General features: G+C 39.8%; 2 protein-coding genes across 4 annotated transcripts; both read right to left on the bottom strand.

Annotated features, from left to right (window-relative positions):
* Positions 1-1114: 1114 nt before the first annotated feature.
* Positions 1115-5294, bottom strand: LOC140799304 (probable monogalactosyldiacylglycerol synthase 3, chloroplastic). Of its 2 annotated transcripts, none has more exons than XM_073153577.1 (8): positions 4796-5294; positions 4237-4409; positions 3507-3668; positions 3233-3374; positions 2929-3153; positions 2770-2832; positions 2524-2598; positions 1115-1925 (listed from the first exon to the last, which is right to left on the bottom strand). In XM_073153577.1, the coding sequence occupies exons 1-8, from the start codon at positions 5105-5107 to the stop codon at positions 1665-1667; spliced, it is 1413 nt and encodes a 470-aa protein (XP_073009678.1). In that variant the 5' UTR covers positions 5108-5294; the 3' UTR covers positions 1115-1664. The 2 variants fall into 2 exon arrangements, with proteins under 2 accessions (XP_073009678.1, XP_073009686.1); XM_073153585.1 differs by having other exon boundaries at positions 1276-1925; positions 2524-2594; positions 4796-5291.
* A 1880-nt stretch (positions 5295-7174) lies between these two features.
* Positions 7175-12222, bottom strand: LOC140780647 (glycerol kinase). Of its 2 annotated transcripts, none has more exons than XM_073126338.1 (4): positions 11884-12222; positions 11548-11769; positions 10383-11376; positions 7175-7568 (listed from the first exon to the last, which is right to left on the bottom strand). In XM_073126338.1, exons 1-4 carry the CDS (start codon positions 12018-12020, stop codon positions 7326-7328), a joined length of 1596 nt encoding a protein of 531 aa, XP_072982439.1. In that variant the 5' UTR covers positions 12021-12222; the 3' UTR covers positions 7175-7325. The 2 variants fall into 2 exon arrangements, with proteins under 2 accessions (XP_072982439.1, XP_072982441.1); XM_073126340.1 differs by having other exon boundaries at positions 7175-7750; positions 11884-12156.
* Positions 12223-12257: the final 35 nt, after the last annotated feature.

Genomic DNA, 12257 nt, shown 5'->3' with positions numbered 1-12257 from the left:
AAACAAAACTAAAATCGTTTAAATTTTTTTAATATGTATGACATCTGGGAGGAACTTTCCCCCTGGAACCTAGAGTAGATAAAATGGACCTTCAATAATCAAGAGTGTTAGGTAAGACGAGTAGGTGTCCTGGACCTCCTGGTGCAGCTGCAGACAAAAATATAACCCTCCATTAACTTCCCCACATGCATGCCTTGAGATATGATTAGTCTCCATTGGCGTTATTTTGACCGATTAAAACCATGTCAACCATCTCCTGGAAGCTATTAGGATGCAGCCAAATTTATTGTGGGACCCGCGGCTCAGGAGGGAACAACCTAAGCCCTGCCCATCCACAGTTGTATTAGAGATAATTATAGATAAACTATGAACTATTTTGCCTATGAATTTCATATAGACTCCTCGTGATTATCTTATAAAACAATAAAAATTATCAATTTAGGTTCTCTTGGAATTTAGTTTATAATTAGTTTAGAGGAAAGAAAAGAAGCAAAAGTTGAAAGTAAAAATAGTCATACATGATAGTTTCTGTTCAGGCATGAGAGGTATTAGATTTTATTTATTTTAAATAAGAGATATTAGATAGTTGATAAGATATTAACAAGTGCATGACAACTGAATAATTATGGGTGGTGAGGAAACCCTCACCATTGCCGGTTTCCTTCTTGAATTCCCTTCCCTTTGGTGGAAAATGGGAGTACTCATGGATGATTAACACTAATATCCATTAAATGTGTGTGATATGATGAAGGATATCTCACTTTGTTGCAGTCTTAAAGTGCTTTATGGATGATAAACACTAATATGCCCAATAGTGCATAGTGAGTAATAGAGAGGAGGCTATCCACTTCTCTAGCCTATGAATTTACAAACCTTTTGCCAAAGTGCAATATCTTATTAGAGATGCAAGAGAGGTAGAAATGTTTTGATCCAGGATGAGGGTGATCCTAAAATTGCTTGTATCTGAAATGAGTTCTTCTGAAAGGGGGAATTTGGTAGCAACAAAAAAATTGAGCAAAAGCATCTCACCTTTGTATCATTTGCCAAAGACATGTAATGGACAGTATAAATACCCCAGGTTATTAACACAATACAATATAGTAGATTGAAATAATGAAGAACAAAATCATTTCGCATTAACTTCCCTTACAATACATTTCAACCAAGAATTGAGTTTATCTGCATTTGTACAACAGTTAAGAAATCACACAGACAAATTTTGAATGTAAAAGGAAAGAAAAAATTCAACCAACATCACACCAACATAGGAACATCTTTGAGGGAGAAACAAATGGTTGTCTCAAACTATGGAAATAATGGAAAAACAAACACTCATCAATCCTTTTCTTTTTTCTTTGAGAGAGAGAGAGAGTGAGAGAGAGAGAGAACTACAATCACTCATCAGGTACAATGGGGGGAAGAGGATAAATACCACAGAATACTGATTGAAGCTGCCAATGTAGTTCTTCATTGTCCACAAAAGCAGGCAAACATGGTCAAGCCGATCGACAAACCCCAGCTAACTCACCTGTCTGGATTTTTTTGGAAGAGCTCCATTGGGCAAATGGAGCTGCTCTCAAGGCTAAAAGAATGTCAGGTCTAGCTGTACAGATCGGGCATAGTTAACTGAATGGTTAGATTTGGCATAGTGAACTGAATGGTTGCTACATTGGTTGATAAAACGATGAGGTAATTGAATAGGAGATGCAGGACATGGGCCCTTGCTTCTGAGAAAGTTCGTGAATGTCCTTGACGATATCAAATACCGCGTCTGGCTGAGCCAGTCTCAGTGCATTCTCTGACATCCTTTTCATCTCTTCTGACTCAGGACCAAACCAGCGTGCAACCAATCTAGCTGTTTCCTTCGAACTTTTGGAGAATACTCCTGCTCCATTGTCGACGACATAAGGGACATTCCCGACTTCCTGTAATACGAATATAACTTAATGGCATCCTTGCATGGTGTCAATTGTCAATAGGAGTAGAGGAAAGATGGTTTGTCAATTATGTAGCATGACATGAAGACAACACAAGATGAGAATCTTAGATTTAATAACTCTTGCACTCATTGTGCATCCATATGCATATAGCTTCTGTCCAGAACCACATAGAACACCTTATGTGGCCAGCTCCGAAAATAAAAAAAATTCTACATGAATTTGAATCTCAAGTAGACGTTTTCCAGACAGATACTCCATGAAGCTTTTGTATATTATGAAGTTCCATCATGATGCTTTCGTATGTATTGAAATTCTGTAGACTCAGAAATGTATTCATATGTGATGGGGAGCAAGCGGGTATTTAATATTTCATATGTACTTCCAACATATGTATGAGGTAAGAAGATATTGATTCTAAAATGTAAATATTAGCTTAAATTTAGCACGGTGCAGTAGGTTAGATTTTCACATGTTGTCTTATAAGAGTTAGATATGTGATGTTATTTGCAAGGAAAAGATCATGCTATTAATTGTTCACAAATTTCAGAATGACGATGTCTATTTAAGGCTTCTAAGCACGAACCTGTCCAGGGATAAAGTCATTTAGAATAATAGGGAGTCCTCTTATCAAGGCTTCAGCAATAGTTCCTGGTCCTGCCTAGTGAATTGACCAAAAAAATCATCAGCAGAATGACAGATGAAACTGAAGCAAGATAACTGGTCAAGAAAATTATGCATTATAGCAATATAAGAGAGCAAACAAGCTCAACTAATACTTTTTTCCTCTGGAGGCATGAGTACTGAGTCAAAATATGAAGAGATGAACTACCTTAGTTATAATGCAATCACAAGCTCCCATCCACTTCTCCATCTGGGTTTCAAATCCCCTAATCTGTTGTCAAAGAGCATATACGGTTGACAATTCTGACAAATGGATGAAAAATTTAGATTTGAGCCATTTGACATATATGTATTAGTATCTTGATACCTTCACAGGGATCTTCCACTGAATAGCCTCTAGTGTTGCTGCTAGAGTTCTATTACGGCCACATATAACAATGAGCTGCCCAATTGGCTTGCCAAGCTCCTGGTCAAACAGTGATTCTCCAAGGGCCTTAGCTGTCTTCTTGACTGGACCCATTCCCTCACCACCTCCCATCAATAAAACTGCAGGCAATTCAGGGTCCATTTCAAGTTCCTTTCGCAAGTCATCCTGCTTATTCATATAACGTAAAAAATCTTAATCAGTGGGAACAGAGATTAGAAATAAAGGTTGCTATTGAATGGCAAACCTTGACAAGAACTGCACGACAGAAGGATGGTCGAATGGGCAACCCAAACACACGGAATTGTGAAGGCTCTAAGCCTTCTAGCAAAGCCCTCTTGGAAACTTCCTCCGAGGGGCAGTAGCATCGGTTGACCCCAGTGTGGAACCTGAAAAGTTTTAGGTCCGTTTTAGTCTTTGATCAATTAATCACCATATTAATGAAACATATCTTTCCAAGCGCTTCATGAAAGAGGCAACCAGAAGAGCCTAGATTTTCTTCAACAAGTAGCCAAGTTTACCATGTTGGGTGGCATGTATTGAGGTCTGTGATGACGGTGACAAAAACAACTCTATTCTGCAGGCCCTGCCATTTGAGCACCCACAAAGGAATGTGTTGCATAAGGGGATGCACACTGATTATGATATCAGGCTTGTACTTCTTCAGACCAGCTTCAACCTTCCTTCAGCCATAAAAACCACGTAAATCAGCACTAAAAGATTCCAAGTTGTTGAACTGGAGGTAGATAATTGGTTATTTAAATAATAAGTAAATTTCTGCAATCACAGGGTGAAAACAGATAATTATATAACTAAAACACAAATGATCATGCAAGGGCATCTACATTTGCCGAAGACACTCACAAAGGAATCTAGGCTTTCTCGTGTCTTCACCAAAATCACATAATAAATAATGCTTTGCTGGCATATACGAAAGATGATGCGAGGGCATTCACATTTTTTTCCCATCTTCAAATATATGGTGACAGCATGAATTTTTGAAACAAGAACCCCAAACAACAGCAACACAACATTTTAATTTTTAAAAACAGCTAATAGGTAAGCACCAGTTCCAAAGTTTTGAGAAGATAGTAGTGCTTTTGCTTCCAAGTTGTGTAACCCACTTGTAGAGTTGTAGGCCCATAATAAATTAATGCTAAAACATCAGCTTCTTCAAGGGCTAAATGGCAGATTTCTCAGGCATATAATAGTTGGAGAAGGAGAACATGCATCAGAAAGAGAAATTCATACTTAGCATAGAAGGCTGCGAGGGCCGCAAGGTAGAAGCAGTGGACCCAACGAGGGGATGTGCTGTGGAAGGCCACCTTCCACAACTGGACATGCTTCACCATAAATTTGTAGGACCTTTCCATGTCATTCAGTGGCCACCCTGCATGATCTTTGCACAAATCTTTCACAAACACCTGCAAATAATACAGGACATTTCTTAGTATCCATTGGGAAGTAAATTGAACCACGACCAAATACCATTCAATTGGTACTCCTGCAAACTATCCATTTGAGCAACAGCACATAAGAAACCATTGAAAGTAATAAAGAAGCCCCGATTGGTAGGCGAACTGCCTTTAATCGGAAAACCTTCAGGAAACCTGACCTCCAAATGGCAAAAGGGAGACATCTTTACACCCAGAAGAGACAGAGAAAGAAGAAGCCGAAACCCCTCAACACCAGAACAGAAAAAATTATACTAACCCCACAACCAAATGGAAGAAAGGAGCCACCTTTCCACCTAAACCAAAAGCCCAACTCAAGAAATCAGCAAAATAATCCAAAATCAAACCCCACCCACCTTATAATCGTCTCCAAACTCGATCCGAAACGCATCGCGAATGGCCTCCGCAGATGCCCGGTGCCCACCCCCGGTATCGCTCATGAGGATCAACACGTTCTTAGTCCTCTCCGCGCCGAGCTGGACGAGCTCCATAGTCCCCTCCTCCTCCTCCCAGAACCCAGCCTCGTCGTCTTCCCCTCCTTCTCCTCCATACGACAGGCTCCTCTTTTGCTTCTTCAGCTCTTGCTTCTGTTGCTGATAGGCGAGCACGCTTTGGACCACCGCCTCCCTTATCGTCCTCCGCGGCTCCGCGGCCGCCGGCACCACCATGATACAACGGTCAAGATCGGCCTCTCTCGCTCGCCGAGGGAGAGGGAGAGGCAATGGAGAGAGGACGCAAGGAAGGAGCTTTCAAGTTTCAAGAGTTGCAATTGATGGTTGGGATTTGGAATGGTAGATTCCGAGCTGGCGAAAGGAAAGCCAACAAGAGGATTTTATTAGAGAAAGAAGGGAGAATAGAGTCAAGGGGAGGGGGACGTGCATAAATAGAGAATATTTGGTGGCTTCTGTTCTCAGATTCCCTGGAATAATCCCCCCGAATAATACTTATTCGCGTTCAGAATGAGAGCCGTCTGATTCGCATCTTGTGACGGTAGATTCGTTTACGCTGGGGAGCGGGATATGCTGGTCCTGCGGAATGATTTTGAATTGGCGGTAGACGTAAAACATAGTGTTCCCTCGTCCTGGTAGCTGGGAAACGTGCTTCCTAGCTTCGCTACAAACGACGGGAAACGCAGATAATTTTTTCGGATAACGACAACTCTTTACACTAATTTAAGGGGAAAAAAATAGGTGTAATTATCTCTTCTATTAAATAGAGTACCGAAATGCAAGCAATGGATACGCCAGAAACCAAGAATAAATTTCCGTTAGGTTGAATTCATTCTTAGGGGAGAAGAAAAGAGAGCGCACACACACTCTCTCTCTCTCTCTCTCTCTCTCTCTCTCTCTCTCTCTCTCTCTGTTGCTTATAGATGTAATTAATCAGGACCGTTCATTCATCGTCGATTGCCACCTCATGGCCCAAGTTGCGGGCCCAGTAAAATTGCGTGTGGGAATGAGCTGGAGATGTTAGGGTGGGCCCAATTGCTGAATGTGGAGTATAAAATAAGATATATATAATGAAAACTATTTCAGGTTGTGGAGGCTCCCACTGGATAATACATTAGGATGATTATACTTAAATTATTGTCCATTTTAATACGGCTCTTTTATTTATTTAATTAATTAATTAATTATTTTGGTGACGCTACTCCCTCAACTATGAAAACTTTCTAAATGCTCATTTTGTTCAATTATTTCGATAAAAAGTATTATGCAATCAATATCAAGTGCTTTGACTTGTAAATATATATTTAACGTTTTTTGTCCGCATCGTCATCAGATAGTTATGAAAAATATTAGATAGTTATGAAAAACAAAATGTTATTTAACCAAATACACTCGACGGCCTGGCATTGTGGTCTCCTTTGGAGTGAGGCAAGAAAATACGAGGGAAAAATCGATATGTATAGAGAGAGAGAGAGAGAGAGAGAGAGAATAATTAAGGGAAATATCCAAATCTGGTGTTCAAACAAATGGAGATTTTAGAGAGGACAAATGTCCACCCACCTTTAGAGGACAGTGACCCAATAATACCAACAAGAAGTTCCATCAAATTGAGCTGTCCCACGTCTCACTAAGTTTTTGTTTGTTTTAAGCAGCAGATGCAGTTTGGTCTTACTCTCCTTAATTATAACAAGCAGCAGTCTTTTGAGAAAAGATTGGGGATTAGATTCCACCCACACACACACCCCCCAACAAGCAGTCAATCTTAAAGCTACTTAATATCCATCTTCTTCATATATATGTCCATATGAGTTCACATTTTGGATGTTCTATGCATCCATCTCAGGGATGTTAGGATTAATGGAGCTGATAATATCTTGACCTCATCAGTAATCAGCTCGTAGGAAACATTCCTATCTCTCTGCTCTTGAAGTCCTAAATCTAGATTTGAATGCAATAACTGGTGAGTTTACTGCTGAAGCCTGAAGGTATGTGTTGTTCCTGAGCAAGAATATAAGCTATGTTACAGTTCTTCAGATGCACACCAACCAGACCTCTTAAGAACAGTTTAGAGCATTCAATGCTAGTAGCCATGAGGGCAACATTAAACCTGCATGGCCAACCAGCATTGGCAGCGTCGACATTTGCTGTCGTGGTGTGTGACAATGTGCATGTATACAAATTATAAGGATTTCAACAAAGGCGTGTGAGATGGATTAAAAGGTCAAAATTTAGCTAAAATTTCATACAAAGGGAGGTGAAGATATAATTCCATTAAGCAACACAATGTTAAAGCCATAAAATGTTCCCTTTTCATTGATATAAATTACCAAGAACAATTTTGTCCAACTATGAAAAAGAAACACAGCACTTTATTGTTAAATTAGAATCATGGATGTATACCATCCACAATAGAAACTTAGTGGGCATCCAATGATATTTAGAGGGATAGGTCAGCCAAATCAAATGTTCTAGACACAGCCTTATACCAACACTCTGACCTCTTTTGCCTATGGGCTTCATCCAATTTAGGGTGGAAGATGGTGGTCTTCTCTTTGTCTCCAGCTGCAAATATCTGCTCCTCAGTCCAAACTCCAATTGCTAATCCAGCGGCGTATGCTGCTCCAAGGGCAGTTGTCTCAATATCAGCTGGTCTAACAACTGAACTGCCCAACAGATCAGCCTGCAAGGAAACATGGGAATGAGACACTGATGGACAATAGATTTTTCCAAGGCTAATCTATTGGAGAATAGTAAATGTCGCCCATGTTCAAAACTCCTGGAGTCCCAGTCATGCATTGTGAATTTGAAAAAGAGCACAGTCTGGACTTTTGATCAAATGCACAAAATTTTTTTAGTAGAGCCCTGGAGCAATCCATTACCATGTTTCAGCAACAAAAAAGATCTAAGCTTAATATATTACAAATGGCAAAATCAATTATATTAGACAAAACAAAGAAAACCAATATGAAATCATTGAAATGATGATGTCTGAATAACTAAAGGAGAAGCATTAATATAGAAAGGACAAGGTAAGATCCATTACTCCATTAGTACAAGGAGTCTTCAATCTTAAATCATATGGGACTAAACTATGTTTAGAGAGGGGTGAACTTGAGTTCTGACAGTAAGAGAGACCAGGGCAGGTAAGATACTAATGCGCATTTTCACATACATGATAGGAATAGTGCAAACTAATTTGAAGTCTACCTTTTGTAGACTTCATATCGCAAACTTCGGTAAAAGTGATAACAACAATTCTTAATATTATATTATATAAGATTAGGGAGACATCATATTTTAAGGTTCAAGATGACAATCATCAAGAACCATGGTTCAAAGTTCCATTTGGTTTTGACCATAGAGAAAATGAAACTTTTCAGCTGAGAGCAGTCCAAAACCAAAGTAGACACAAGCAATTTTACTGGTTTTGATCTTAAACAGTGGCCCATTGTCGACCAAAAATGATCCGTTTCATGGGAATTTAAAGCCATGCCAAGGACTGCAAATAGAAGAACCAAGAAATAACAAAAGAGTGGCATTTTCCATGACAGAAACCAATATTTTAATGCCCCTGGTCAGAAGCATCATTGATTATCAGCGTAGCAGCTAAAGAAAATAAAATCTGCAAAAAGTCAAGGTTCCCTTTCTCCAACAATAGCCATGGATGAAAGGACCAATTATAAAATGGAATCTAGTGATTTTACTTTTGGAGTAACTTTCATCAGAAAAGAAAGATTAAAGATCAAAAGGAAGGTAAATTACAGATATTTAAACATCTAAGATGTAGCAACTAGATCACACTTCCTTGGGATCTTTTATGGTTGCATCCAATTTTCAGAAAAGGAGGCCTGAAATTGTTTTACTACTTCCATATAGTCTTCATTCATCAAATTCTCTTATTATGTAACTAGGCGGCTAGCTAGTCTTCCTTCCAAAGGTTCAGATGAGTAGAAGCTATGAAACACAGACACTTCAAATAGCATGTCGTGTCCGTGTCCGACACTCGTCGGACACCGACACTCGTCGGACACTCATTGGACACGTGTCGGATACTTCTACGACATACCTCATATTTAAAAAATTATAGAATAAATTCGGACACTCCTTAGACACCTTTGGAAAACTTTTTGGACATAAGATTTATCATATACTATAAAAATTAATAACATAAATTATCAATTTTAGAAAATTCCTACATATGCTATGTAAATATAATGCAACAATCACAAGTTAGTACATACAAGAAAATTAATATTAATGTAAATTATTGTAAAATCACAGATTCACCTATGCCATCCACTGTAGTTAAGTAATGGTAGTTAGTTATTTATTCTTAGGTAGTTAGATATTTATTCTTATAATATAGAATTGTCTTATCACATATTAGCATTATCATTTTTAGCTTTGTAGTATTGTATACATTTTGTTTTTCTCTCGTGAATAATTTATGCATGCTTGTGTATCTATACTATAAGTTTAGAAAAATATTTCTTTAAACATATCGATAATATATATGATGCTTTTATTTATTTATTTTGCCGTGTCCTAAACGTATCGTGTCCTTTTTTTAAAAATTTGTCGTATCTCCGTGTCCGTATCGTGTCGTATTCGTGTCCCGTATCCGTGCCTATGCTTCTTAGAGTAGAAGTATATGACGTGAAAATCTTTTATGTCCAGATGCAAAAGAATATTAAGCACAATAAGAGTGAAAGGTGCTGAAGGAGCTAATTACTCCCAAGCTGAGGTAAGCTGTGCCTAAGTTGGTGGCTTGGGTTTCTTGAAACCCTAAATGTGATTCCTATTCAACAACATTTGGAACTTCACTATTTTGATAATTCAAGAGAGAAAGAAAGAGGACAGTAGAAGCCCCTTTGGAGTCCTCTAGATAAAAGAGTAAAGATCAGCTGTAAATGAGAAATTGGAATGATTGAGCCAACAAGGACTCCAACAAAAATGTTTTCATTAAATCATTACAAGCACAAAAATCTTATTACCATGTAGCATCCTTCAGATTAACTGCCCAGTATGTTGATTTTTCAGTAAAACAAACGCTTGCATTCTTGTTCAGCAAGAGCACAATTGAGTTTAGCAAACAAATGAATGAAAAATGGGTGTTCATATGACTAGTGGATAACATGAGTTGAACTTTTACCACATATCTTACAAGAAGCATATCATCAAGAAATGGAAGAAAATGGATGCAGAAAACCTTGTCCTATATATGGAAGTTCAGACTGTTTAAACTTTAAACATCAATGCATAGGAAAACCAATGAGCTCCAAAAGTTACTAAAGGTTTGTACTAAAAGGAAGAACTGTCATGCCAAAACCAATAGAGGACTACAAAGAGAAGGCATAAAAAGCAGCAACCATGTAACTTTCATTATCAAACTACTTACAACTTCCAGAATACAGATAAATGCAGAGGCAACTATGCAGTCAAACAAACAAATTACAATCACAAACGGGAAAGAAACAATGATATATGTATATACCTGTATCTGCATGAGAAGATTATTGACAGTGGCACCTCCATCCACCCTTAGCAGGAACTCCCCTTCCTTGCTCCTGATTTCCCTCCCTTCCCCTGCATCCTTGTGCATAGAATTGAGGACATCATTCACCTGGAAGCACATGCTTTCCAGCACTGCACGTGCGATGTGCCCCTTATTAGTAAACCTCGTAATCCCTATACACACACCCCTAGCATCATCGCGCCACCATGGTGCAAACAACCCATTGAAGGCCGGGACAAAGTAGACACCACCAGAATTCTCCACCGACCTGGCCATCTCTTCAATCTCTGCCGCACTCCGTATGATCCCAAGACCATCCCTTAGCCACTGGACCGCTGCACCGGCGATCGCAATGGACCCTTCGAGCGCATAATTGGTGGACGCATTCCGGCCCAGCTTGTAAGCAATAGTACTAAGCAGACCATGAGACGATTGGATAACCTCATCACCGGTGTTGAGGAGGATGAAGGCCCCAGTCCCATAAGTACTCTTTGCTTCACCTTTCCGACACAATTGGCCTAACATTGCAGCATGCTGATCACCAAGACACCCACAGATGGGAACACCAGAAAGGGGCCATCCATTGGCAATCGAACCAATGTTCTCCGAATTGCTTATGATCTTGGGCAAGATCTCGCTTGGAATTCCCAAAGTATCCAGAGTCGGTTGATCCCAATCCAAGGTCTTAAGATTCATCAGCATAGTTCGGGACGCGTTCGAGCAATCAGTGACATGCAATCCACGGACCAAATTCTCCTCGCGGTTCGTCCCACCGCAGCCTCCGGTGAGGTTCCATATCATCCATGTCTCAATCGTGCCAAACAACGCATCGCCAGATTGGATCGCCTCCTTGACATCATCCACGTTCTCCATCAACCACAATAACTTGAGGGCGCTGAAGTAAGTGCTAATGGGCAATCCACAAGTCTCCACGAAGTGGGTCCTTCCACCCGAGAGCTCTTTCTCCAACCTCCTATAGGAAATCAAACAAATCCACAACATGGGTATTGTTCATCTACACGCAAACAATCCAAATAATCCATCTTTTAAAAGAATGCAACCAAGTCAAGATATGGTTTTTACTGATCTTAGCATAAAGATCACAAACTTTGGAAGAAAACAACTAAAGAAGATAAAGAAACACCTGCATATAGCGCTAGTACGAACATCCATCCAAACGATGGCGTTGTGGAGTGGGAGACCGGTGGATTTGCTCCACACGACAGTGGTCTCCCTTTGATTCGTGAGCCCGATAGCCTTCAATCCCCCATCGACGTTGTACCCGTCCGCCGTTGCCTTGTCCAGTGCCTTCGCCATACAAACCCGGACGCTCTCCAAGATCTCCATGGGATCGTGCTCGACCCATCTGAAACACCCATCAACATCAAAATTCCATCAAAATCTCAAGACCCAGAAGAGGAATCGAACAGATACGGCGTAAAAATCACAACTTTAGGCAAAAGAGCTTCGATTTGCGTACCCTGCTTCGGGGTAGAACTGGGTGAACTCCACTTGGTGGGATGCAACAGGCTTGGCCTCTCGATCGTAGATTATAAACCTCGTACTGGTCGTTCCTTGGTCGATCGACCCAATAAAGATTTCCTCCTCTCCTGACATTCTTTGTCTCTGTTATCTCTCTGTTTCGATGGATTTGGATCAGACGACGAGATTGGAACAAGAAGGTTGGATGGAGATATCTAAGAACGCATAGGGAATTGAGACTTTATAACCAATTGGATTGAAGAGAGCGAGATAGAGAGAAGAAACGGTGGAGTCAATGGTTATCCAGTTTCATAGGATCTTTGGTGAGGGTTGGATTGAATTTGTTGGCAGTCAACATAAGAAACTTATATT

This window comes from Typha latifolia, chromosome 1 (assembly GCF_019914945.1).
Source record: "Typha latifolia isolate L0001 chromosome 1, TyphaL0001v2, whole genome shotgun sequence".
Lineage (NCBI taxonomy): Eukaryota > Viridiplantae > Streptophyta > Magnoliopsida > Poales > Typhaceae > Typha > Typha latifolia.
This window is presented reverse-complemented; position numbering and strand designations above follow the sequence as displayed.